General features: G+C 37.9%; 1 protein-coding gene across 1 annotated transcript in view; it reads right to left on the reverse strand.

The window, feature by feature from the left end:
• Window positions 1-5,452: 5,452 nt before the first annotated feature.
• Window positions 5,453-25,982, reverse strand: part of DNA2 (DNA replication helicase/nuclease 2) — a 48,826-nt gene continuing 28,296 nt past the window's right edge. Inside the window, exons 9-21 of the mRNA XM_060126060.1 lie at window positions 25,400-25,594; window positions 23,634-23,864; window positions 20,473-20,589; window positions 20,280-20,389; window positions 19,509-19,623; window positions 18,650-18,869; window positions 12,570-12,763; window positions 12,388-12,477; window positions 12,101-12,305; window positions 10,518-10,607; window positions 9,733-9,915; window positions 7,235-7,381; window positions 5,453-6,550 (exon numbers count right to left, since the gene is read on the reverse strand). Of these exons, the coding sequence (XP_059982043.1) occupies window positions 6,482-6,550; window positions 7,235-7,381; window positions 9,733-9,915; window positions 10,518-10,607; window positions 12,101-12,305; window positions 12,388-12,477; window positions 12,570-12,763; window positions 18,650-18,869; window positions 19,509-19,623; window positions 20,280-20,389; window positions 20,473-20,589; window positions 23,634-23,864; window positions 25,400-25,594 (1,966 nt within the window). The 3' untranslated portion in view covers window positions 5,453-6,481. The remainder of the gene's footprint in view (window positions 6,551-7,234; window positions 7,382-9,732; window positions 9,916-10,517; window positions 10,608-12,100; window positions 12,306-12,387; window positions 12,478-12,569; window positions 12,764-18,649; window positions 18,870-19,508; window positions 19,624-20,279; window positions 20,390-20,472; window positions 20,590-23,633; window positions 23,865-25,399; window positions 25,595-25,982) is intronic.

Below are 25,982 nucleotides of genomic sequence, written 5' to 3' on the forward strand. Positions count from 1 at the left end.
TTCCTTGCTTTTCTGCATGTTACTACCACGTAAGTATGTGCCCCTAATCAATATAGTTCATTTTTGCCTGTTTACAAACTTTTCACAAGTGGAATAACATTACGAACATTGTTTCTTTTGTTCAACATCGTCCATGTCCATGAGGAGTTTCCAGGTTAGGGTGTTTTCAGGTTTACATACTTCCTGGTCCCTATATGCAGGAGAGCCTCTAGGGCATGTAAATAAGAATACAATTACTAGAAATCAGGTATGCCTTTCTTTAAATTTACTAGATAATGCCAAACTGTTTTCAAAATTTCTCATAATTTACACTCCTATCAGCAGTGTTGTTTTTCTGTTGCTGTGTTCATTCTAATGCTTAGAATTTTGAGGATTTTTTCATTTTTTGCGTCTTGTGGGTAGGTGATTGCATGGTAGGTTTGTTTTTTATTTATCTCATTACTGATGACATTGAGCACTTTACCTATGTTTACTATTTGGAATTTCACTTTTGCAAAGAAATGGTGCCTGTTTTTCTATTGACTTACCTTTTTCTTATTGGCTTGTGCAAGTTACTTAATATTCTACATACTAATTTGATGTCAGTTATGTGTTGCCACTATCTTCTGGCTAATTTTTTTTCTCTCCTTATGGCAACCGTTGATTAAATATAAGTTCTTAATTTTCTTGTAGTGAATTTATAGTTTTTGCCTTAGTGTCTTAAGAAATCCTCCTTATTCCAAGGTCATGAAGATACTCTCTTTTAAGAATTACATAGTTTTGGAACTTCCCTGGTGGTCCAGTGGTAAAGAATCCGCCTTCCAATGCAGGGGACGCAGGTTCGATCCCCGGTTGGGAAACTAAGATCCCACGTGCCGCGGGGCAACTAAGCCCATGCGCCACAACTACTGAGCTTGCACGCCTCAACTAGAGAGCCTGCGTGCCACAAACTACAGAGCCCATGTGCTCTGGAGCCCACACACCCTGGAGCCTGCATGCCACAACAAGAGAAGAGAAAACCCGCACACCACAACTAGGGAGAAGCCCACGCGACTAAACGAGCGCCACAACAAGAGATCCCACATGCCACAACGAGGACCCGATGCAGCCAAATAAATAAATATTTAAAAAAAAAAGAATTACATAGTTTTGCCTTTAATATTTAGGCCTGTTAGTGCACCCAGAATTAATTTCAGTGATGATGTGAGATAGGGTCAAATTTCATTTCCTCAACTATCCCATCACCCTTTCACCGTTCATCTTCCATGCCCATGAGTGTGGAAGTGAAGGTCAATGAGCATGTATGTGAAGGTCAGTTCCTAGGCCAAAACCTCATTTGATCTTCAGAACCACCCCATGAGGAATAAATTATTTACCTCTTTTACAGATGAAACTAACCTCAAAGATTAAATAACTTGCCCAAAGTCACAGTACTATTAACGAACAGAGCCAGAATCTGAACCAGTACAAAACTAGCCTCCATTTTCATAATGTCAAAATACATCTGTGGTTTTTACAGTGTTTGAAGGAGCCTAAAACTGATGACAAGTCTAACGCCTTCCACCATCTTGCTGTTAAACATTGAAATGACTGAATTGTTCATTTTTCTCTTCTCCAAATGATGAGCAAAAAGGGAGGGATTTGTGTTCCAAGTGCATTTAGAAAAGCAAATAATGTTAAGTATATATTTATTTATTTTATAAAACCATGAGAACAAAGGCAAAGAGCTTTATTTTCTGGATTGCTTTCCCTCCAGTGACTTTATAGGTAACATGTAGGAAAGAAATTTAGTTCAGTAACAGACCAGCTTTATTTAAAGCAAAAAATATTTCTTCCTTTGAGGAAGATGTTCTTAAACTCCAAAATACATATTTGCTGGATACTCTAGCCACCTTGTATTGAACAGAATTGGAATTAGGGTGTATGTTTAAAACCTATTACACTTAATAGGTTTAAACTAGAATATGAATCTGTTCTGAGCTCTTGATGTACTAAAACTAAGAATCTAGGTTTTTAAACGTACAGATATAATCATGTAACAAAATACTGTTTTTTAAAAACTCATCACATACTGAAATATAGGGATGAAATTGAATGATGTCTAAAATTTGCTTTAAAACATGTCGGCAAGGAAAAAAAGGTTGAAAACAATTGCTGCAAAATCTAACTGTTGAATATGGGTGATGGGTATATAGAAGTTCATTATACTACTTTTGTGTGTGTTTTTAAAGGTTTTATAATAATGTTCTAAAGCTCATCATGAAAAGAAAGCTAGTTAAAGCCTTAAAAATAATTTTTATGTAAAAATCTTTCATAATAAGCCAAAGCAGTATCTATACAAGAGCCGAGAGTCAGGAAAGGCAGACTTCACCCCCTGGGTCCATCTTGGTTCATACTTTCCAGGATCATGAGTCCCAATCAGCCGAGAGTCAGTGGTGACTTGAGTGAGGTTGGATGGGCCTATCCTCTTAGCTACAAGCAGTCTTTTTAATGAGCAAAGCTGTCCACTGAATCTACATAGACCAGCTGGTCAAATCATGCCCCAAGGTTTCCAGCTGGCCTGAGATGTGATTTGCTTACACTAACCATTGTAATGCTTTTTTTTCTTTTTGGCTGCACTGTGCGGCTTGTGGGATCTTTGTTCCCTGACTAGGGATTGAACCCCAGCCCTTGGCAGTGAAAGCGCAGAGTCCTAACCACTGGACTGCCAGGGAATTCCCAACAATTGTAATGCTTCTAAACATTTGTATAGCACCTGGAAAATGTACACAACACTGAATGGGAAACACATGGTACCTGGGAAAATTGCTGAGTTACTAATCAGAACATCTGGGTTCTAGCAATGACTTGCCCAGAGCCATATGCTAACGTGAAATATCAATGCTAGGTACTCTGTAGGGTTTAATTCAATTGAGAGAATATCTATGAAAATTATAAAGCATATTACATATTATTACTGCTGCTAAAAAAGCAGTAAGTGGTATAAAGCTACATATAAAGATGGAAGTAATTCTTTCTGGAAGGAAAAAAATCAGAAAAGGCTTTCTGGAGAAGGTAGCATACTAGTCTTTCAGCCTGGGTGAAGTTGCATAAATGGTATTAGAGAAACAGACAAATATAGATAGAGGATACAACAAACAAGAAAAAAGACATGTATAGGGAAGAGCAAAAATAGTATATTAGGGAATTCTCTGGCAGTCCAGTGCTTAGGACTCTGCACTTTCACTGCCATGGGTCCAGGCTGGATCCCTGGTCAGGGAATTAGGATCCCACAAGCTATGCAGTGCGGCCAGAAAAAAAAAAGTACATTAGAACAAATATGCAAAGAAATAATGGAGAATGACCTCCATTACATACCACACGTTCCAACCTATTAGTGGGATATGAAAGAATGTTAGTAGGTTGCAACCAGCTTTGTTTTTTTAAATTAATTATTTTTGGCTGCTTTGGATCTTCGTTGCTGCGCACGGGCTTTCTCTAGTTGTGGCGAGCGGGGGCTACTCTTTGTTGTGGCGCGCGAGCTTCTTCATTGCGGTGGCTTCTCTTGCTGCGGAGCACGGGCTCTAGGTGCGCGGGATTCAGTAGTTGTGGCACACGGGCTCTATAGAGCACAGACTCAGTAGTTGTGGCGCACGGGCTCAGCAGTTGTGGCTTGCAGGCTCTAGAGCGCAGGCTCAGTAGTTGTGGTGCACGGGCTTAGTTGCTCCGTGGCATGTGGGATCTTCCCGGACCTGGGCTCAAACCCGTGTCCCCTGCACTGGCAGGCAAATTCTTAACCACTGCGCCACCAGGGAAGCCCTGCAACCAGCTTTGCTTTTACTGGAATAGTGGAAAATATTAGGGTATATCACATATAAAAAGGGTAAATATTTTGTTAAAGTACTGTTTAAGGTGCACGCACATACATATGTTCATGCTGAGTCATGATGCAAAATGTGTTTCTTGTTGTGGGTTCTGGCAATTTTTACTCTTAAGCACCAGTCCAGATTATCATACACCAAACTACCAGTAGTTATAACTAAATGATAAGATTACAAAGAAATTGAATTTTCTAAAATTTGTAGTGTTTGAAATTCTCACTAAAATCATGTACTACTCTATAATTAGAAAAAAAAAATTTAAAGAAAGAAAATTATGCCAAGACTTTTGAACTCAGAAAATGTGAGGTAGATGGTGTCCTTGACAGAAATAGAGATTACAGAGGAAGGCATTAGATGAAGATGGAAATTTACATTTTGTATGTGCTGACTCGGAAGTGCTCACAGAAGACTCTGAAGGCTGGAGCTGGAACACAGATATAACTAGAATTCAGAAGACATGGCAGGGTATACAGATTTGGTAAACAGCTACATAGGTCATGGTTGGAGGCAGTGACTGTCCAAGGAGGGAGAACAGGACCAGACCAAACATAGAGCTCTGGGAAAGACCCGTCTCTAGAGAGTGAGAGACGAGGAAGAAAAGAAAGGAATCAGAGGAGGCAGCAAGAGAGGTAAGGAGGCAGAACTCTGAACTGATTTTCAGGAATGGGGCCACTGGAATGGCTACACTGTCATCACATCCTGGCTTTACACTATAAGGAAGACCTTGTCTAGGCTAATGATGCTTTTGATCTGGACCTGCACAAAGTGACTGCCCAATAACATTAGAGACTGGTAGCCACTGCTGTCTTAGTCCTTGGCGTGGATGTCATACTTAAACTGCACTATTAGCAATTTGATGGCCCAGTCTGGGTTTAACTTACAGCTCACCCCAAGCCTCCAACTCACAGCATCTTATATATAAAAGACGAATCCTAACTCTTTCAACTAAGTGGCTAGACTCTTGTAATCAAGACAGAGTCCCAGGGCTTCCCTGGTGGCGCAGTGGTTGAGAGTCCGCCTGCCGATGCAGGGGACATGGGTTCATGCCCCGGTCCGGGAAGATCCCACATGCTGTGGAATGGCTGGGCCCGTGAGCCATGGCCGCTGGGCCTGCGCGTCCGGAGCCTGTGCTCTGCAACGGGAGAGACCACAACAGTGAGAGGCCCGCGTACCGCAAAAAAAAGATAAAAAAAGACAGAATCCCAAATGACAAGAAACATGGAACCCCTCCCAGGGCTCTTCTTCCACAGGGCTTTGCAGGCAAAGCCTTTACAAATCTGTAAAGCAACCACTGATTGAACCAAAAGAATTTACATTATTCATCTCACTCCCAGGAATATCTAACCAATATTTAAGCCTTATCTCTGTAAACTTCCTAGTTTTTCCTGTCTAATCCATAGTATCTCCATGATCAACTCCATCCTGTGTGTCCTTCATAAATCTCTTTATAATGTCAACACTCCTTGGTTTCAGCTTTAGAGCATTATCAATATTTCAGTTCTCAACACTGGAAAAAATTGTGGACAACCCTGATCTTAATTATTATTTAGTATTAATAATTGACACTGTAAGATCTAACAGTAAGAGAACAATTTATTTAATAAAATCTTCAAGTAATAATTTTTTTAAAACATGTGAGTTAGAGGCAGCAATTTTTAACATACTTAACATTCGTTAAAAAGAAAACATTTGAGAGAAGTGAGAGATCTCCCTGCCAAAGATGGATACACTAAGGTTAAAATTGGTCACAATATAAGTAATCAAGCACTTTGAGGTAACTGTTTTACAAAACATTTTTATACCAAAAGAGAAAATTGAGAAATGCCCTAAAACTAAGGGGCATATGAACATGAATAAGTAAAAATAGGAATACACCTTTTAAATTTGTCATCAATTCAGCAAACAAAATTTCTTCTCAAAAGAACAGTAGGAATTATTTTCTTTCACTAGAATACTGAAAAGTGAAAATAACAAGTGGGAGAGTAAGGAGAATCAGAAATTAACTGGAAATAATACATTTATCAGTGATAATTTAAAAGACTAGGTTTAAAGTGAAAACATCTCTGACAGGAGAAAGCAAAAGTCAGGAAAAAAACCAGCAGAATGACCTTTGAATCAGGGACCTCAAAATACAGAAAAACGTCTTACTTATGTTCTCATCATCACAAGATTGTCCTTAAATGACAAAAGCAATCAATTTTCTTACCTAATCTTTCAAATAAACAAAATATGATTAAAAATCTAAAAGATCAAATTAATCTTGAAAATTTAAAGGTTTAAGCCTCAGATTGAAAAATCCATCCCAGCTTTAAAAGGTGGTAGAAATTTATCAAACTCTAGATCATACAAAACCACATTTATAATACCTATAAATTTAGACTTTTCAGTTTTGGTTCACCTGTACTAAAAAAATACTATGTTAAATTTTGTATGGTAATAGAACTTTATGTTTAACAAGGTTATACCAAAAAATAAATAAAACAGGAACTCTGAAAGAGTATATTTACATCATTTCTTACCCTTGGGATAAAAGTTATCTTCACAGTGTAACCAGGCACTGATTTTACAGCATATCCGAATTATAAATAGGCAACAGTTAGAGAAGATCATGATGGTTTGGAAAAAGCAAGGAAAACAGTGCTTTATCTTCTTTGAAAATCGCCCAATATATGACAAAGACTTTCATGTTCTCCTGATGGAAGATCAATGATGTAAAATAAATTAAGGAAGATATATTTAACACAATGTGGAATTACATAAAAACATATATGACATTATTATCTAACATTCTGTAATTTGGTTTACAGGGCTGCTAAAAAAATGGTAAAGATTTTTATGGCATTCTATGGATAATAATATACTTAAGCAATATGGTTTACATATCTTATTAGCCTGAGACCTACATATAATTTTTTAAAGAGATGACCTATTTTTAAAATAATCTATTAATACAATATGACAAGTAATAATCTCCATTTTTAAATATAATACTTTGTCCTAGATTTTTTTTTAAAAAAGGTTATAAATTGAGGGGAGAGGAACCAGAAGGGATAACCAGTTTTCCTAGATGTATTCTAGGAAACATGCACCCTGTTCCTAAGGCAAAAAAATCAAGTCCCTTTTTTTCCCCCTTCTCATTTCACAAACTATCCTTCACCACCACGTTCATTATTTCACTTTTTGCTTAAAATTACTTCCTGTGAATTGTTTTCTCTCTTTCCTTTGCAGAATCAGATCTTTTGAAATATGCCCATGGAAAACACGAGACACCGAGTTTTAGTTTATACAAATACATAAATGAAGTACTCACAATAGCACAATCAAATGTGACCATAAAAAAAAATTTTTTTTTTAATTAAAAAAAAATGTGACCATATATAAAAGAAAAAGGATATTAATTTTTCTGAGTTTAGATGATAAAGTAGCTTCCCCAAAGGAGGATAGCGGTTTAGTGAGGGCACACATCCCAGGAGAATCAGCTTATGTTTGGCTCTGGTTATAGCAACATTAAGACGCCGCCAATCTTTCAATAGTTCACCAAGCTGAAAGAAATTGTAATTTTCATTCTTTGAGTTTTCTTATTTATTTGAGTTTTTTGAGCAGTTTTCAAAAACATATACTGCAAAAAAGATTCATCAACACATTTAAAATCCAGACAGTTGGAAAAACTTGCCCACAGTGCCAACTTCAAGTATTTTATCGTGGGTATGATATCCTAGCCATAATTTTAAATTATTAAATACATATAATAAAAATATACTAAAAATTTTTAAATATTAAATATATATAATACAGAATTGAAGTTAGGACTTCCCTGGTGGACCAGTGGTTAAGACTCCGTGCTCCCAATGCAGGGGGCCTGGGTTCGATCCCTGGTCGGGGAACTAGATCCCGCATACCACAACTAGGAGCCCACATGCTGCAACTAAAGATCCTGCACCCAGCAATGAAGATCCCAAGTGCCGCAACTAAGACCCAGCACCGCCAAATAAATAAATTTTTTTTTTTTTTTTTTTTTGTGGTACGTGGGCCTCTCACTGTTGTGGCCTCTCCTGTTGCAGAGCACAGGCTCCGGACGCGCAGGCTCAGCGGCCATGGCTCACGGGCCCAGCCACTCTGCGGCATGTGGGATCTTCCCGGACCGGGGCACAAACCCGTGTCCCCTGCATCGGCAGGCGGACTCTCAACCACTGCGCCACCAGGGAAGCCCAATAAATATTTTTTTAAAAAAAAGAATTGAAGTTATCTCCACTCAGTGTAGCATTGTTTTTTTTAAATATCTATGAAACAAGCTCTCTGTTTCTTTTTAAAAAAAATTTTTTTAATAGATTTTATTTATTTATTGGCTGCGTTGAGTCTTCCTTTGCTGTGCACAGGCTTTCTCTAGTTGTGGCGAGCAGGGCTACTCTTTGTTGCGGTGTGAGGGCTTCCCATTGTGGTGACTTCCCTTGTTGTGGAGCACAGGCTCTAGGCGCGCAGGCTTCAGTAGTTGTGGCACACGGGCTTCAGTAGTTGTGGCTCACGGGCTCTAGAGAGCAGGCTCAGTAGTTGTGGCACATGGGCTTAGTTGCTCCATGGCATGTGGGATCTTCCCTGACCAGGGCTCGAACCCGTGGTCCCCTGCATTGGCAGGCGGATTCTCAACAACCATGCCACCAGGGAAGCCCCAGTGTAGCATTGTTTTTTAACAGTAATAGAAACTCGTCATAGTAGAAGACTCAGAGGAGTGGTTAAATATACCGTGACCCATATATACAGTAGAAAACTATGCATCTGTAAGAACAGAATGAAATCTCTGTGTAATGACATGGAAAGATCTCCAAGCTGTTAAGTGGAAAAAGCAAAGTCCAGAATAGTGTATATATTACCTTTTGTGCAAAAAAGGAGGGGAATATGAATACTGATTCATATCTTTAAGCATATGCTTAAAGAAATGTAGAAGGTTACCAAAAAAACAAAAACAAAACAAAAACAAAAAACCAAACATGTGATTATCTGTGAGGGTAAGAACTAAGTGGAGGAACCGGGAAGAAGGGAGACTTTATACTATGTGTATTTTATTTCATTTATTTATTTTTGGCTGCACAGCGTGGCATGTGGGATCTTAGTTCGCTGACCAGGGATCAAACCCGCAGCCCCTGCATTGGAAGTGTGGAGTCTTAACCACTGGATGACGAGGCAAGTCCCTCTACTACATGTATCTTAAAAACCATATGAAGCTATCGCATAGTCAAGAAAAATGAGTCAAGGAGAGATAAAAATGCAAAAAAACAAAACAAAGCCTGGAATTATCTATAAATTTGAAAGTATATCTAGGGAAGCCTATATGTTTAAAAATGCTCCAAACACGATAACCAAGAGGTAGAAGCAACCCAAATGTCCACTGATGGATAAATGGATAAACAAAATGTGGTATATACATGCAGTGGAATAATATTCAGCCTTTAAAAGGAAGAAAATTCTGACACATGCTACAACACGGATGAACCCTGAGGACATTATGATAAGTGAAATAAGCCACTTACAAAAGGACAAATACCGTATGATTCCACTTATATGGAAAATTCACAGAATTCATAAAATTCTGTCAAATTCACAGAGACAGAAAGTGATTGCCAGGGAAAGGAGAGAGTGGGAATTAGGGAATTGCTCATGGGTATAGAATTTGTTTTGCAAAATGAAAACATTCTGGAGTTGTGTTGCACACACTGTAAATATACTTAATACTTGTGAATTGTACATTAAAAGATAGTTAAGAAGGTGATTTTTATGTTATGTGTTTTTTACCACAATTAAAAAAGAGAGAGGAAAATAAAAAAAGAGAGGTAAATAATGTCCCAAACAAATATAAAATACAAATCAGACAACAAAGCAGAAAATACAATTAACTCACAGTTCCATCTTCATTACTTCTAACAAAAGATACTAGAATGATACTTTTGTCTCTTCCTTGGTATTTGTCTACTGTATTAACTTCGACCATCCCAAGAGACGAATGTGCCAATAAATCATTGATGACTTTTAACTGTTGCCGGTATGGTGCAATGATACCAATATCAGAGGGATTACAACCAGCCTAAACAGAAAAGAACACAATTTAAGGTGAAAAAATCCTGACTTTTGTTATTTAAGCTTTACTAAATTTATTAAATGTTTACATAATGTGCCCAATTGATGTTTATAATACATGTTCCTATCACAAGGAGTAAATACAATTATTGAGTTCACTCTAAGGCTATATCCACATTTCCTGAAATGAAATAATTTCCTCAAACATTGTTCCCTTGTTATTTAGAAGTTCATGGCAGTATAATGGTTTGTATGCCACCAAAACAGTGTTGCCATACCAAAAAAAGTATAAAGAAATACATTTTACTTTCTGCTATCCCTTACACCAGAGGTTTCCAATTGCCAATCATACTGACTTCAGCACTAAATTGAAACAATCAGAATTATCTGATGTTACAAAGTTATCCTAAATGGAAACTCAAAATGCCATTACTGTATAAAAAATTACATGTCTTAGATAAATGTTCTCAAAATAAAAACAATCAGGCTTCATTCCTCTGTATCTTAATAAACAAAAGTTAACTTTAGATCTAAAGTTCCTGGCATTCTAATATTCTATTACTCTGTACCTTAATATTAATTAACCCTCAAAATTAAATTCTATGTTACCTTAATAAAAACTGAGGTCAGGAAAGCAACGAGTTTGGCTTCTGTTATATTACTGACACCTCCCTTTTCAACTTGTTCTGGTGCTGGAACCTAAATAGAAAAAATACGCATCCTGCTTGCAAAACAATCTCTGAAGTTAAGAGTACTGTCAGTACACAGGTGGCCATAGAGACGGTACTACCACATGTGGAAACAGATGAAAAATATCTTCATCTTAAAGTTGAAGGTAAAAGAATTAACAAAAATGAATGATATTAGTCACTTTCAGAAAGCCACCCAGAGGCAACCCATCTTAAACATGCTACATAGAGTTCAGACTAAAATCTCTATGAAAGCTGACCATACACTGGGCTTCACAAACTTTACTGTGTTATCCCCCATTTTATAGGAATCAAAGGTCAGAAGAGATGAGTAGCCTGCCCAAGCCTCACAATAACTCATGGCACTAGGATTCAAACTTAGATCTGGCTCTAATATCTGTGCCCTTTCCATTTTCTTGTTGATTTTCATACAAATAATGGAGCGATAAGGTTCCCCAGTTTCTACCATACCTAGTAGAACTTTCAAAGGATTGTTCTGCTCCAACATCATTCCTTAGTAACCTTGATTAATTTTAATACAACTTATTTGGAATCCTGATGCCAAGAAAGAAGAAATGTGAGTAGCAAAAAAGACTCTGAAATATCACTGGTGAGGTTAAAAAATGGTAAATGATAACTAATAAATTAGAGTTGTGGTTTATAAAAGCAGTCATTTGTGAGATCAGTTTATGTGACTAAATATCCCAGAGCCTGCCTGCCCCTAGGTGTTAATTCTTCATCCTGAAACACTAAGGCAATGTCCAAGAGAATGAAAATCCCACCATGGTACACACATGGTAAGGCCCTATTTTTAACAACCAGCTGGCTCCACCCATCTTAATAACAAGAGATACACCTATTTTAGAATAACATGCATACATATAATTGGTCATTATATTTTTATTTGAACTTACATAGACTTCCAAATCAATAATGAGAAGCACTATATAAAACAAACTGTAGGAACATAGGGTCAAAACTTTGTTCTTAGTTCTCAGAAATAAGACTCAAGTCATTTAAAGTCCTTGTGCAGATTTTTTGTTTAATGACAGATTTGCAAAGAGATCTTTAGATGCATACGGTGGGGGGAGGAGATATATGGGAAATCTCTGTACTTTTAGCTCAGTTTTGCTGTGGACCTAAAACTGCTCTAGAAAATAAAGTCTGTTTTTTTAAAAAAGGTCATCAAAAGGACATCAATTTATCGTATCTGCTGTCCATTTGTAAACCCAGACCTCTGACAATATCAATGCCAATTTCTTTTATCGGAAATGTAATTATACAGTTGAGTTCACTTTCTACCTTTCTGACTTCAAAAGTCAATTTTGAATAAACCTCCCAAAGACAGTGAGTCTATAGAAAGAAAAGATTCTTTTGTGTTAAAGTACAAGAAGTACACTAGTTTTAACCGATAAGCTCTAAGGAAGCAATCGCTACTGAAAACTGAGGAATACAAATAACAGAGCAAAAGGAGAAAAACTAAAGAAAATGTTTGTTTTTTACCTTGTCTGTGTTAAGGAAACAAACAGGACTTTTTGGCTCGAAAACTTCAACCAGCCAAGGATTTTCAGAATAATCAGCATAAAACTCCAGTTCCAGCTTTACATCTTTAAAGTTAGGTAGGTTTATCACTGCATTGGCCACTTTGTCTGATCCACACTCCAGCTTTCCTTCGTATGTCAGTTTATTACTTAAGGACATAATTTTACTAAGGGAATTACAAAATAATTTTAGTTTTAGTGATGAACACAAATACAAAAATCACTCGTAGCTGACACTGTTACAAATACCTGTTCATTCTGTACTGCACGGTTAACTGTACGACAGCATTCTTATTCTGTTCCAGCCTCTTGAATAAGCTTTCACTCATGCCAAGAGCTCTGTCAACAAATCCAGTTCAGGCTTATCAGTGTACTGAAACTGTCCCTTAAAAAGAATCTAGTTTAAAATTGAAACCTCAACGTCTGCTTACCTTGCTTCGCAGTTTAGTACCAGGGGAGGAAGCTGCTGATGATCCCCCACCAACACAAATCTCCGTGAAAAAAAAAGTGGCCCTAGGCAAACTGGTTGGCTAATTTGAGAGGCTTCATCCACTATACAAAAATCAAAAGTTTTACGAGAAAATATGGGATGGTTTACTCCCATACATGTTGTTGCAACTATAAGCTAAAAACAAATAGGGAAAATAGATCAGTTACTTAATATGTCCAAGAAATATACCTTGTTTTTCCCAGTTTTGAAATTAAAAGATCAAAAAAGAACTCTTTGTCCCCCAAAACAGGAATCCCCCAATATGACTGCAGAAACACATATAGCATACAAAAAATTTTAATTTTTTACTATAAATTTTTAAAAATCAAGTTAATTTTCCAGACACTATAACAATGCTCAAATTTCGATATTTCAAAATGGAAATCGGAAACATTCAAGAGGCAGTAAGTTAATGAATTTATTTTTTTAACGTCAACCAGGACTTTACTTCTGGGAAGATGGAGTACTTTTCCCTACTCCTCCCACAAAGTACAATGAAAAACCCTGGACATTATATAAATATAAAACTATAAACATAAAGACTGAAAGGCGGAGAAAAGGTAGACCAGCTAGGAACCTTGGGACACGAGGAACACCACAGTTCCCTGGGTTTTCCTTTTGCCTCACATATCCCAGATTTGGAGGTGATAAGACTAGGAACACAGGAATGCCAATGTATGCAGACCAAAAGAAGTTCCAACAAAAGCCAAAAGAACAGGAAAGGGATAGCCTAGCAGACAGAAAACTTATACAATAATCACTCAACTCTAGCCAAACACCACATAAAAAACTATGGCCTCAATAGAAATAAAAAAACAAAAATAAATGGGACCTAATCAAATTTATAAGCTTTTTCACAGCACAGAAAACCATAAATAAAACAAAAAGACAACCTACAGACGGGGAGAAAATATCTGCAAATGATGCGAACAACAAGGGCTTAATTTCCAAAATATACAAACAGTTTATACAACTCAATAACGAAAAAACAAACAACCCAATCAAAAACTGGGCAGAAGGGACTTCCCTGGTGGTCCAGTGGTAAAGAATCCGCCTTACAATGCAGGGGACACCGCATTGATCCCAGGTCAGGGAACTAAGATCCCACATGCTGAGGGGCAACTAAGCCCGCACGCTACAACTACTGAGCCCACGTGCCTCAACTTGAGAGCCTGCGTGCCACAACTAGAAAGAAGACCGAGCGCGGCAACTAGAGAGAAGCCCACACACCACAACGAAGAGCCTGTGCGCCACAACTGCACACTAGAGAGAAGCCCGCACACTGCAACGAAGATCCTGCATGTCACAACTAAGACCTGACACAGCTAAAAATAAATAAATAAACTAATTAATTTAATTTTTTTAAAAAAAGAACTACATCTCCTTTATTAAAAAAAAAAAAAAGTGGGTAGAAGACCTAAATAGACATTTCTCTAAAGAAGACATACAGATGGCCAATAGGCACATGAAAAGATGCTCAACATCGCTAATTATTAGAGAAACACAAATCAAAACTACAACGAAGTACCAGCTCACACAGATCAGAATAGACATCATTAAAAAGTCTACAAATAATAAATAATAAATGCTAGCGAGGGTGTGGAGAAAAGGAACCCCACATACACACCGTTGGTAGGAATGTAAATTGGTGCAGCCACTGTGGAGAATAGTATGGAGGTTCCTTTAAAAACTAAAAATAGAGTCACCATATGATCCAGCAATCCCACTCCTGGGCATATATCTGGAGAAAACTCTAATTTGAAAACATACATGTACCCCTATGTTCATCGCAGCGCTATTTACAATAACCAAGACATGGAAACAACCTAAATATCCATCGACAGATGAATGGATAAAGATGTGGTATATGTATACAATGGAATATTACTCAGCCATAAAAAATGAAATAATGCCATCTGCAGCAACATGGATGGATCTAGATTTCATACTAAGTGAAGTAAGCCAGAAAGAGAGAAACACAAATATCATATGATATCATTTACATGTGGAATCTAAAAAAATGATACAAATGAAATTATTTACAAAACAGAAACAGACTCACAGACATAGAAAACAAACTTATGGTTACCAAAGGGGAAAGGGTGGCTGGAGGGATAAATTAGGAGCGTAGGATTAACAGATACGCACTACTATATATAAAACAGAGAAATAACAAGGTCCTACTGTATGCACAGGGAACTATATACAACATCCTGTAATAAACCATAAAGGAAAAGGAAAAAAAAAAACACATGTTCAATCTAATGAAGATTTTAGAAACTCTAAAAAAACAAAAACAAAAAATTATGGCCTTGCCCCCCTACCAATGCCAGCAAAGGTCAAGGGGGGATCCTAGACTTCCACCTGCCTGAGGCTGGAATAAGGCACCCCAATACCTTGCCAGGGTGGTGTCAGAGAGGTCAAGTCAGGATTTTCATCCCTCTTGGCTGGTAGTAACCCTCACCCGGCAATGTAGTGGAGACTGCGTGGGGAGCCTAGACTTCCTTCCACCCCTATCCAACAGTAATGAGAAGCCTGTCACCTTCTGCATTAAAAGAGGCCAAGTAGGGATCCTGGACTTCAGCTCCCAGCTGGCAATAATGAGGTGGCATACACTCTTGCCCTACCAGAGTAGTGTTAGAGAAGCGAGCTAAAACAGCAGTTTTAAATAACACAATACAAAAATGTCCAGATTTCATCCCAAATCACTCGTTATATATAGAACCAGAAATATCTCAAACTGAATGAATATAAGACAATCAATAGATGACAGTGATGTTAGAATTACATGACAAAGATTTTAAAGCAGCCATGATAAGAATGTTTCAATGAACAATTATGAACGCACTTGAATGAAAAGAAAAAGATATAAAATCTCAAGAAAACAAAAGTCTTGGCAAAGAAACAGAAGGTAAAAAGAAGAACCAAATGGAAATTTTAGAACTGAAACTAGAATAATTAGAATTTTAAAATCATGGAATAGGCTCAACAGCAAGGGACAGAGAAAAGAATCAGTGAACAAAGACATAGAAAAGTAGAAATTATACAGTCTGAATAACAGACAGAAATAGACTGAAAAAACAAAAACTACACAGAGCCTCATGGACCTGCAGGACATAAAGGATCCACCATTCATGTCTTCACAGTCCTAGCAGAAAAGAAAGAGGGAGGGGCTGAAAAAGCACTAGAAGAAATCATGGCTAAAAATGTCCTAAGTTTGGCAAGAGACATTAAATCTATAGATTCAATAAGCTGGGAAAACTCCAAACATGATAGAAAAAAATCCACTACAAGACATATCATAATTAAAATTCTAAAAACTAAAGAAAAGAAAAAATTCTGAAAAGGAGCCCAGGTAAACAGCACCTTGCTATAAGGAAAAACATTCCAATTCAAAGGTCAGCCTATTTCTCATCAGAAACCACGGAAGCCAGAAGAAAATGGCAGAATATTTTCCCAGTATAAAAGAAAAGAATTACATATTTACCCAGAATCCTATAACTAGCAAAACTACCCTTCAGGAATGAAGGGGAAGTTGAGACATTCTCACTTTGTATATCACTATCCACCTATCAGAATGGCCAAGATGAAAAATAGTTAACACCACCAAATGCTGACGAGGATCACTCACACTTTGCTGGTGGGAATGTAAAATGTTATAGCTTCTTTAGAAAACAGTTTGGTAGATTTTTTTAAAACTAAACATGCAACTACCAAATGACTCAGACACTGGACCCCTGAGCATTGATCCCAGAGATATGAAGACTTACATTCACACAAAACCCTATACATGAATGTCTATAGCAGCTTTATTCGTAATAGCCCCAAACTGCAAACAATCCAGATGTTTTCCAATGGGTGAATGGTTAAACAAATTGTGGCGCATCCATACTGTGGAACAATACTCACCAATAAAAAGGAGCAAACTACTGATTGATACATGTGACAATCTGAATCTACAGAGCATTAGGCTAAGTGAAAAACACCAATCTCAAAAGATTACATACTGTATGTGAAACCAAGCAGGACCTTGTGGGGCCCTCCTAGGAACAAAGCCTTTCCGGGTCCCCCATTTCTTATTTGAAGGATAAAGGCTTCAGCCTCCTCGATCTTCCCAGAGTTCCAAAGGGCATATTCAAACAGCTACTAATCAGGGAAATAGGGGATGCAGAAACAAACGAGGAACAATAAAGAAACTATAGTGCAGGGATCAAAGAAGGATCCTGGTTCTTCCTCAAGGAATATAGGTTACAAATATCTTTGAGTTCCTTTTTTTTTTTTTTAATTTTTAGTGCAGTATAGTTGATTTACAACGTTGTGTTCGTTTCTGCTGTACAGCAAAGTGAATCAGTTATACATATATCCACTGTTTTTTAGATTCTTTTCCCATATAGGCCATTACAGAGTATTGGGTTCCCTGTGCTATACAGTAGGTCCTTATTAGTCACCAATTTTATATATAGTAGTATGTATATGTCAATCCCATCTCCCAATTTATCCCTCCCCCGCTCCCTTGAGGTCTTCTGCAGGAAATAAGGCCGGCACCCAGGTGGAGGATAGTAACTTCAGGCTGAGCACAAGATTCCTGGAGCACCACCCTGTTACCTCACCACCAACCAACCAGAAGAAAGATACACACCCTGCAGCCCTCACCCCAAATTTTGCCTATAAAAACTTCTCCCTGAAAAGAGTTTGAGGTTTTTGAGCACGAGCTGCCTGGTCTCCTTGCTTGGCCCTGCAATAAACATTTCTCTGCTCCAAACTCTGACGTTTCAGTTTGTTTGGCCTCACTGTGTGTCCGGCACACGAACTTTTGTTTGATAACATATATTTCCACTTATATAACATTCTTGAAACGACAAAACTATAGAAATGGAAAACAGAAAAGTGGTTATCAGGGGTCAAGGATGAGTAGGCAGGAAAGAAGTGGGCATAGTCATAAAAGTACAACGAGAGTGATCCTTGTGGTAATGGAACTATTCTGTATGTAGACTGTATCACTGTCAATATCCTTCTGATATTTTACTTTAGTTTTGCAAAATGTTACTACTGGGCAAAGGGTATACATAATCTCCCTGTATTATTTCTGTCTACTGTATGTGAATCTATAATTATCTCAAAATAAAAACTTTTAATTTAAAAAAGTAAATCAGACATACATCTTAGCCACTTCAAAATTTTTCAATAATTGGGATAGATATTAGACAAAAGAGTTGTTAAGAAGAGTCTATTAAAATCTATTTTAGATAATTTTTAAGACAAAAATATCAGTTAAGACTTCCCAGTAAAAATACATACAGACATTAAATAAAAATTAGGTTCTATATCAAAGCCTAAAAATACCTATCACAAGACTATTCATATACCATTACTTCTAATTCAAACTCACTAAAAAATCCTGATTATTAGTTTTCTAGGTGTGACACTATAATATAATAAGAAATACACATTTGGTCTTCCTTCTGGTTCTTGACCCAGGCTCCTAAAACCCTTGGAATTCCCTGATTGCTGGGGTGAGGGGAACATCTTTCGTTATTCATAAGTCCCTTTTAATCATACCTGAGTTTATGCTAATGAGCTGACTTTCTTGAGTTCTGTGAGCCATTCTAGCAAATTATAGAATCCAAGGAGGAGGACACAGGAACCCCCAAGCTGGGCACAGGAGGCTTGAACTCGCAATTGAGAACTGAAGTAGGGGGCAGTCTTGTGGGACTGAGTCCTTAACCTGTGGAGTCTGCACTAACTCCACGTAGTCAGTGTCAGAAGTGTGAGTAGACAGAAACAGAGTTTTCTTTTACTAGGATATTTTAAACTAGAAGATGGGAGCCCTGAATAATAAACCAGAAACCGTATTTCAGTTCAGAAGCAAAGAACAAACTATCATAAACTGGTCCTGTGGTTTATATAAATTAATCACGTGCAAATTTGGTCAATGCAATTAAATTTCCCAACGTACCATTTCTCCCCTCATTCTGGCTACAAAAATTACTGTCAGTATTATTATACAATAATTGTACTTACTTGACTATTGTAGAGTTCTTCTAGAAGAGCTAAGGATCTAATGGATTTTGATCTGCAAATATCCTCCTCTGTAAATTTCTGGATATCTGGATGTACCTTCTGAGTCTGACCCAAGCGCAAAAATCCAATTTTAAACTTTGCTAACTTCAAAAGAATATTGTCAACAGCCGAGTGTGTATAGCTGGTCAACAAAACACTAAAACCACAGGCATAGAGAATTCTTACCTAATAATGAATAAAAGAAAGGAAAACAGCATTACTTTTAACTCCTGGTAATTTTTAACATTTATATTTTTTGAATAGAATTAGAAAACTTAATAGGAAGCATATCTAAGAGCTGAGCCAAGTAACTTTTAAAAAAACTATATAGCCAAAATGTTTTATGAAAAAAACACAGCATTATTATCATGTTATTAATGATATGTTAATAATATATTATGTCATAATAAAATTGAATACAAATACACTTTGACTAGTGCCTGGCACACAGTATCAGTCAATAAATATTTGCTACCGTCATTACGATTATTCTAAGACTGCTCAGTAATTTACTGACATGAAAAAAAAATTCCAGAAAACTCTATTTCAACCACCTCTGTACAACTTATCATTTTTTAAAGGGAAGGAAAACATACATATAACAACAACAGAAAGAGATTTTAGACAATCTTACATGCAAGATATCTACAAGGTGATCACAACTATTGGTAATTTAGGTTTTCTATTTCTCATGTCACTTTTAGTTTGAAATAAAGGCATTTTGACTTAAAATTCAGCCCTTTTTATATCCAATATCACATTCTCTGAACCAAGGAGAAGCTGATTTAAATATTCAGTTTCTAAGCAAAAGAATAATAACCTTACAAGAGTACATATTGTAGTTGTTTTTCCTGTTCCAGGCATACCCACGATGAGGGTGTAGTCTTTTGAAAGAAGTACCTTTTTCATGGCTTGCCTTTGAGGCTTATTCAAACCTACATTTAAATTTAAAAATAACAGGAAAAAGAGTATTGAATTTCACTGAGCACCTTAACTATTTTACAAGAAAAGCTGACTCTATTCTAGTCTGTTCTTCAATACATCTTTTCAAAGTAAGGAAATATCATGGTGACAGTAAAGGTCACAGGTAAACTAATTCCAAAGAGATGCTGCCTAAAAGTTGTAATTACAAGTTTATAAATTATTAAAGGACTTCCCTGGTGGCGCAGTGGTTAAGAATCCGCCTGCCTATGCAGGGGACACAGGTTCAAGCCCCGGTCCGGGAAGATCCCACATGACGCGGAGCAACTAAGCCCATGCGCCACAGCTACTGAGCCTGTGCTCTAGAGCTCACGAGCCACAACTACTGAGCCCGTGTGCCACAACTACTGAAGCCCGGGCGCCTAGAGCCCGTGCTCCGCAACAAGAGAAGACACAGCAATGAGAAGCCCACGCACCGCAACAAAGAGTAGCCCCCAGCTAGCCGCAGCTAGAGAAAGCCCGTGCGCAGCAACAATAGACCCAACTCAGCCAAAAATAAATAAATAAATTAATTTTTTTTAAGTATTAAAATGCTAGACTATAATATAGATTAAATTATAAATAGAACCAAGAAAAATTAATGGATGCAGACACGCTGATTATAACATACCTTTTAGAATGCAGGCAACTGTGTCCTTTGCATCATGTGGAAGAACAGAACTGAGGTAAGATATAAACTGCGGTTCGCGAAAGTCAATGATTAAATCTCGAAGTTTTTGACTGAAAAGAAAAAAAAAGCTTTTTTTTACTCCACATTCCTTAGGAAAGTGGAGCAAAATTCAGATTCATTTATTGTTACAAACCTGACAGAAGTATTTTCCATCAGTTTAGAAAGATTTCCTAATGGGGTATCTATATTACAATGTTTTTCTTCCTGGTCCAATCTGAACAAAGTTGATTCTGGGAGTCCTGACAAGTTTCTAAAACAGAAAACAGATGTACATGAATGTTTTTCATTTAACATAGTCAGTGGGTCTGTATAAGAAATATGCTGCTGTCTGCTAAAAGAGTAAATGAGCCAGAATTGCTATTAAAATGGCTACCAGCCCCTAATACATACTTGCCAACCAGAGACAGGATGAGGCCCTGGATTGGTGGGAAAAGGGAGAAGGGGAAGGCACCAAAGTCAAAGCAGTTAATAATCGGGAACCTACAACATTTGCTAACAACTCACTTGGACCTGGGCAAGTTCGACCTGGGCAGTTCAGCCTGGGCTCACCACCCCAGAAGGATCCTAAGCATACGGCTCCTCCCTCCTCCAGCCTGGAGTACAGGTCTCTTTCCCGACAGCTTCTCCCACTCCTCTATCAGCGCCTAAACCATGATGTTCCCTAGGTCCCCTCCCTGGTCCTGTGTACTCTTCTTTCTTGTCATTTTTCCTCTGGTCCCATGCCCCTATGTGGGTCTAAATCCCAACTCTACATCTTCAGGCCTGACCTCACATTCCTCTCCCACCCTGTTTCTCATCCAAGCTTCAGGTTTGGCTATCCAGCAAACAGCAAGATATTTATCTCCACTTAGTTAAAACCCAGGCTATGAAAGTTCAATTTTTCAAAACTGAACAACTCTTTATTCCAGCTGAACCCGATCCTTCTTCTGTGGTCCTGACCTCAATCAATGGCTCTTGCATCCACACAGCTGTCTTGATCCTTCCCTCTTCCTCACTCTCTTCCAACCCTGCACACTCGATCAGGATCCCATGTCAGACAGTTTTACTTTCTAAATACTTCTCAAAGTCATTCCACCTTCTCTGTCAAAACTACCCTGCCCTCAATCACCTCAAGCCTGGGCCACTACAACAGATGCCTGACTTTTCGGCTTTCAGTTTTGCCTCCATTAATTAACTCTATTCTCCACAGTGCATCCAAAGAAAAATGCAAATCTGATTATTATCATTCTTCTGTTTAAAACTCTTCAGTACATCTGAAAAAGTAAAGTCAGAACTTCTTAATATGGTATATAAGACCTTCTATGACCTGACCTCTCCAATCATTCCCTTCTTTATCTTTTACATTCCAGAAACTAATTATTACCTGTACTTTCCTGAACACTCCACTTCATACCATCAGGTCTTTCCACACACTGTTCCCTCTGTTTGATATACTCCTCTCACACTGCTTCATCAGGCTAATTTATTCACCCACAGGGTGAAGATCTGGAATGACCTTTTTCACAAAGCCTTCCCTGAGCCTCCTAAAACTGGGTTAAATGCCTCTCCTCTGTGTTCCCATCAATCCAAACACTTGTCATATTAGACCAAAAACATATTTACTTATTTGTTACCCACAAGACTATGAGTTCCTCAAGGGTTTACAAAGCACGTAATACATGTTAGGTGCCAAATAAATACCTCAAAGGACTGACTGCAGGGATTCCTAAGAAACAACAGAAATATCACAGCTGATACTCCGATATCATGAAAGCTAGGCTAGGACTGGTTATGGCTTAACTAGGATTACTGATTAGCAGAGAGCAAGCCTGGACATTTCCACTGCATCCCAATTACTGATCTCCATCCACTAAGAAATGTGACGCATGCCGGCACTTAAATGCAAGAAAGGCTGGGGGTCCAGGAAGAAGGGAATATGGATTTTTTTTTTTTTTTTTGCGGTACGCGGGCCTCTCACTGTTGTGGTCTCTCCCGTTGCGGAGCACAGGCTCCGGACGCGCAGGCTCGGCGGCCATGGCTCACGGGCCCAGCCATTCCGCGGCATGTGGGATCTTACCAGACCGGGGCACGAGCCCGTGTCCCCTGCATCGGCAGGCGGACTCTCAACCACTGCGCCACCAGGGAAGCCCGGGAATATGGATATTAACAAATATGGATATTAGTTTCTACCACAAATTTTCATACCGACTTTTCTATTTAATTAATATTATTAAATTAACTCACTTTGTTTTAACTTATACTTTATAAAGTATTTACAACTCTAAATGGAAAAACGCATCATCTTTAAAAAAATGAGGGCTTCCCTGGTGGTACAGTGGTTAAGAATCCACCTGCCAACGCAGGGGACACGGGTTCAATCCCTGATCTGGGAAGATCCCACATGCCACGAAGCAACTAAGCCCATGCTCCACAATTACTGAGCCTGCGCTCTAGAGCCCGCGTGCCACAACTACTGAAGCCCACGCACCTAGAGCCCGTGCTTCGCCACAAGAGAAGCTACCGCAATGAGAAGCCCACACGCCGCAACTAGAGAAAGAGAAGCTACCGCAATGAGAAGCCCACACGCCGCAACTAGAGAAAGCCCACACGCAGCAACAAAGACCCAACGCAGACAAAAAATAATAACAATAATAAAATTATAAAAATAAAATATTTTAAAAAAAGGAGAGAATGAAACGGTGAGTGCCCAGAGTGCTAAGAAGGAGAAATAAGCTTTATAGTCAACACAGGGCATCTGTCCTGCCTGCTGTACACATGGTTGTGAGAATCTGATAAGATTACATCCACATTAGCACTATGGAATGTAATGTATTAAACAAAAGTTTAGCAGTTGGATAATTGCTAAATGCCACTGAACTCTACATTTAAAGTGGTTAATGGTTAATTTTATGTTATGTGAATTTTATCTAAATTTTTTTTAAAAGGCATGGAGTACTGGTACATGCCACTACATGAAGATGATCCTCAAAAACAGTACGCTAAGTGAAAAAAGCCAGTCACAAAAGACCACATATTGTATGATCCCATTTATGTGAAATGTTCAGAAGAGGCAAATCTGTAAAGATAGAAAGGGAACTGGTGGTTGCCTAGGGCAGGGGGAGTGACTACAGGATACAGGGAGTCTTTTGCGGGTGATGAATATGGTCTAAAATTGATTTTAGTGCTGACTGCACAGCTCTGTGAATATACTAAACATCACTGAATTATACACTTTAAATGGATGAACCATATGGTATATGTTTACATATCAATAAAGCTTTATCCCCCCCACCCAAAAAGGGAACATTTCATTACCTGTCTAATAAACAGGTTACAGTTGTCATGTTAATCTCCTTCACGTACCCCCTAGACAAAGCAAACAATGTTCTCTCTTCTCCACTTAAAATAATTCTGTCACCTGCCATTAGATTTGTGACAGGCATGACACCATTTTTATGTTGGAAATTATGTAAATATTGTCCATCACAAACTGTCTTTACATGTTCTGTTCTAATCAGGTTCCCAATGCAGCTGCCACTCTCCTCCCTATGAGAGAGAAAGAAAAAGAGAAATTAGTTTTAAAATAATCTCTCAGGACTTCCCTGGCAGTCCAGTGGTTAAGACTCATGCTTCCACTGCAGGGGGCACAGGTTTGATCCCTGGTCGGGGAACTAAGATCCTGCATGCATGCGACAAGGCCAAAAAAAAAAAGAAAATCTCTCATCACCAGATCTCTAGAAAGGTGCTAGGGAGCACCTCCCTTGTTGCACCCACAGTCTGGGATTTGTTTTTGTTAAATATTTATTTATTTATTTGGCTGCATCAGGTCTTAGTTGTGGCACGTGGGCTCTAGAGTGCTCGGGCTTAGTTTTCCTGAGGCATGTGGGATCTTAGTTCCCAGACCAGGGATTGAACCCAAATCCCCTGCATTGGAAGGCGAATTCTTAACCACTGGACCACCAGGGAAGTCCCTGAGATTTCTGAACAACTTGCATATCAGCACTTTGATTCTTGACTGACACCCCACCTCCTGTGCTGATACACATATAACACTACAGAAGACAAATCGTAGTAACCTGACTCTGAACCTGAAGTGAAGAAAGTAGTAACGTTATTTCTTTACTGTTTATAAGAGAATTTATAATTATTGTTACTAAAACAATGGCAAGCAAAGTGATAAGTCCACTGCCTCTTAGAAGTAAGCATTAAGCATTTACAAACTCTCAGGCATTACTATTATACTAGAGAAGCTTGCTGGCGTGTACACTGGACGTATTTACTGTACTTATGTAGTCTGTTGAAAATGACTTAAACTTTGTCCACTGTAATGGTGCCTTGTGTTAAAGTCTAGTATTAAGGAAATAAAAATCTAAGGTCTAAAGTCACATTATTATCAATATTCATTCTGGAAAGAAAGAAATGGATCAAAAGCAACTAAATATGACATAAAGAAATATACTATGCAAAGACATAGAAAGTTATAACTTTACAAGTAACTTGTAAAAGAACGGATCTCACAAAATACAATATTGACCCACTTTAGAAAATGTGAATCTCTATCAAAACTTACAAAAATAAAGACTTTCAAAATGCTAGTATTTAAAATATTAAGTAAAACTTCATTAATTTCCACTGTACCAATATGCTAAAATTCACCTTATGATATACTCAAGTTTATAGTCTTCTCACTGATGAAAAAGGATTTAATTTCACTAGTAATTTTTTAAGTAAGATTTCTTGAGGTTTATTTATTTACGTATTTGTGTATTTATCTATTTTGGCCGTGCCACATGGTATGCGGGATCTTAGTCGTCTGCCCGCCCCACACCCTAAGGAGTGGAAGCGAGGAGTCTTAACCACTGGACCGCCAGAGAAGTCCCGAGGTATATTTAATCTACTGAAAATAACAATGGTGCTCTACTTAGAAACAATTCACTGACAGCCATCTGGAGTTGGCATGAATATACGAAACTACATGGCTTTAACATGCTACATAACCTGTATTTGTCATGAATTACAAATTTCATACCACTGGCTAATCCAAATTACTGAAGTTTTACTGTATTAAATGGACCACTTACATATCTGAAGCAGGCGTTAACCATATGGTTTGGTAATTTTTTTTATTATGCTTTGACTGTGACTCCAGGGTTAACATAAGACACCAAAGGCTGAAATACTCTAAGTGTGTAAGTTTTAGATGCTGGGTTTCTTCTTTTATTTTGGGCTGCATGCTGGTCGGGACTGAACTGTCATCCATCTGTTGTTCAACCGCTCTAAAGATAAAGTTCCAAGTCAGAGATGCATATGAAACATTTCACTGGCTGGTTATGAAATGAGGCATTTCTAAAATAAATACACATATATGATAATCATCATAACTTATAACCACAGCCCCTAATTTTCTTTTAAAGTCATTTCAACATTTCATAAGCCAAATGGCTTTTTACAAAACAAAATGCCCTAGAAACTCAATACTGCATTATTTTGCCTTGAATGACTGTTCCCCTAACAAGTGCTGAAGTTTCATTATAGCCCAGTCTTCATTCCTATATGTAGCAAGTTCCGGCTTTTTGTAGGACTGCATTTCTCAAAATCACAGTATTTGTACATCCAGCTCTGTGCCATTAAGAAAGTCAACATAAAAACATGGAGAACCATGTG

This window comes from Lagenorhynchus albirostris, chromosome 16, assembly GCF_949774975.1.
Source record: "Lagenorhynchus albirostris chromosome 16, mLagAlb1.1, whole genome shotgun sequence".
Taxonomy (NCBI): Eukaryota; Metazoa; Chordata; class Mammalia; order Artiodactyla; family Delphinidae; genus Lagenorhynchus; species Lagenorhynchus albirostris.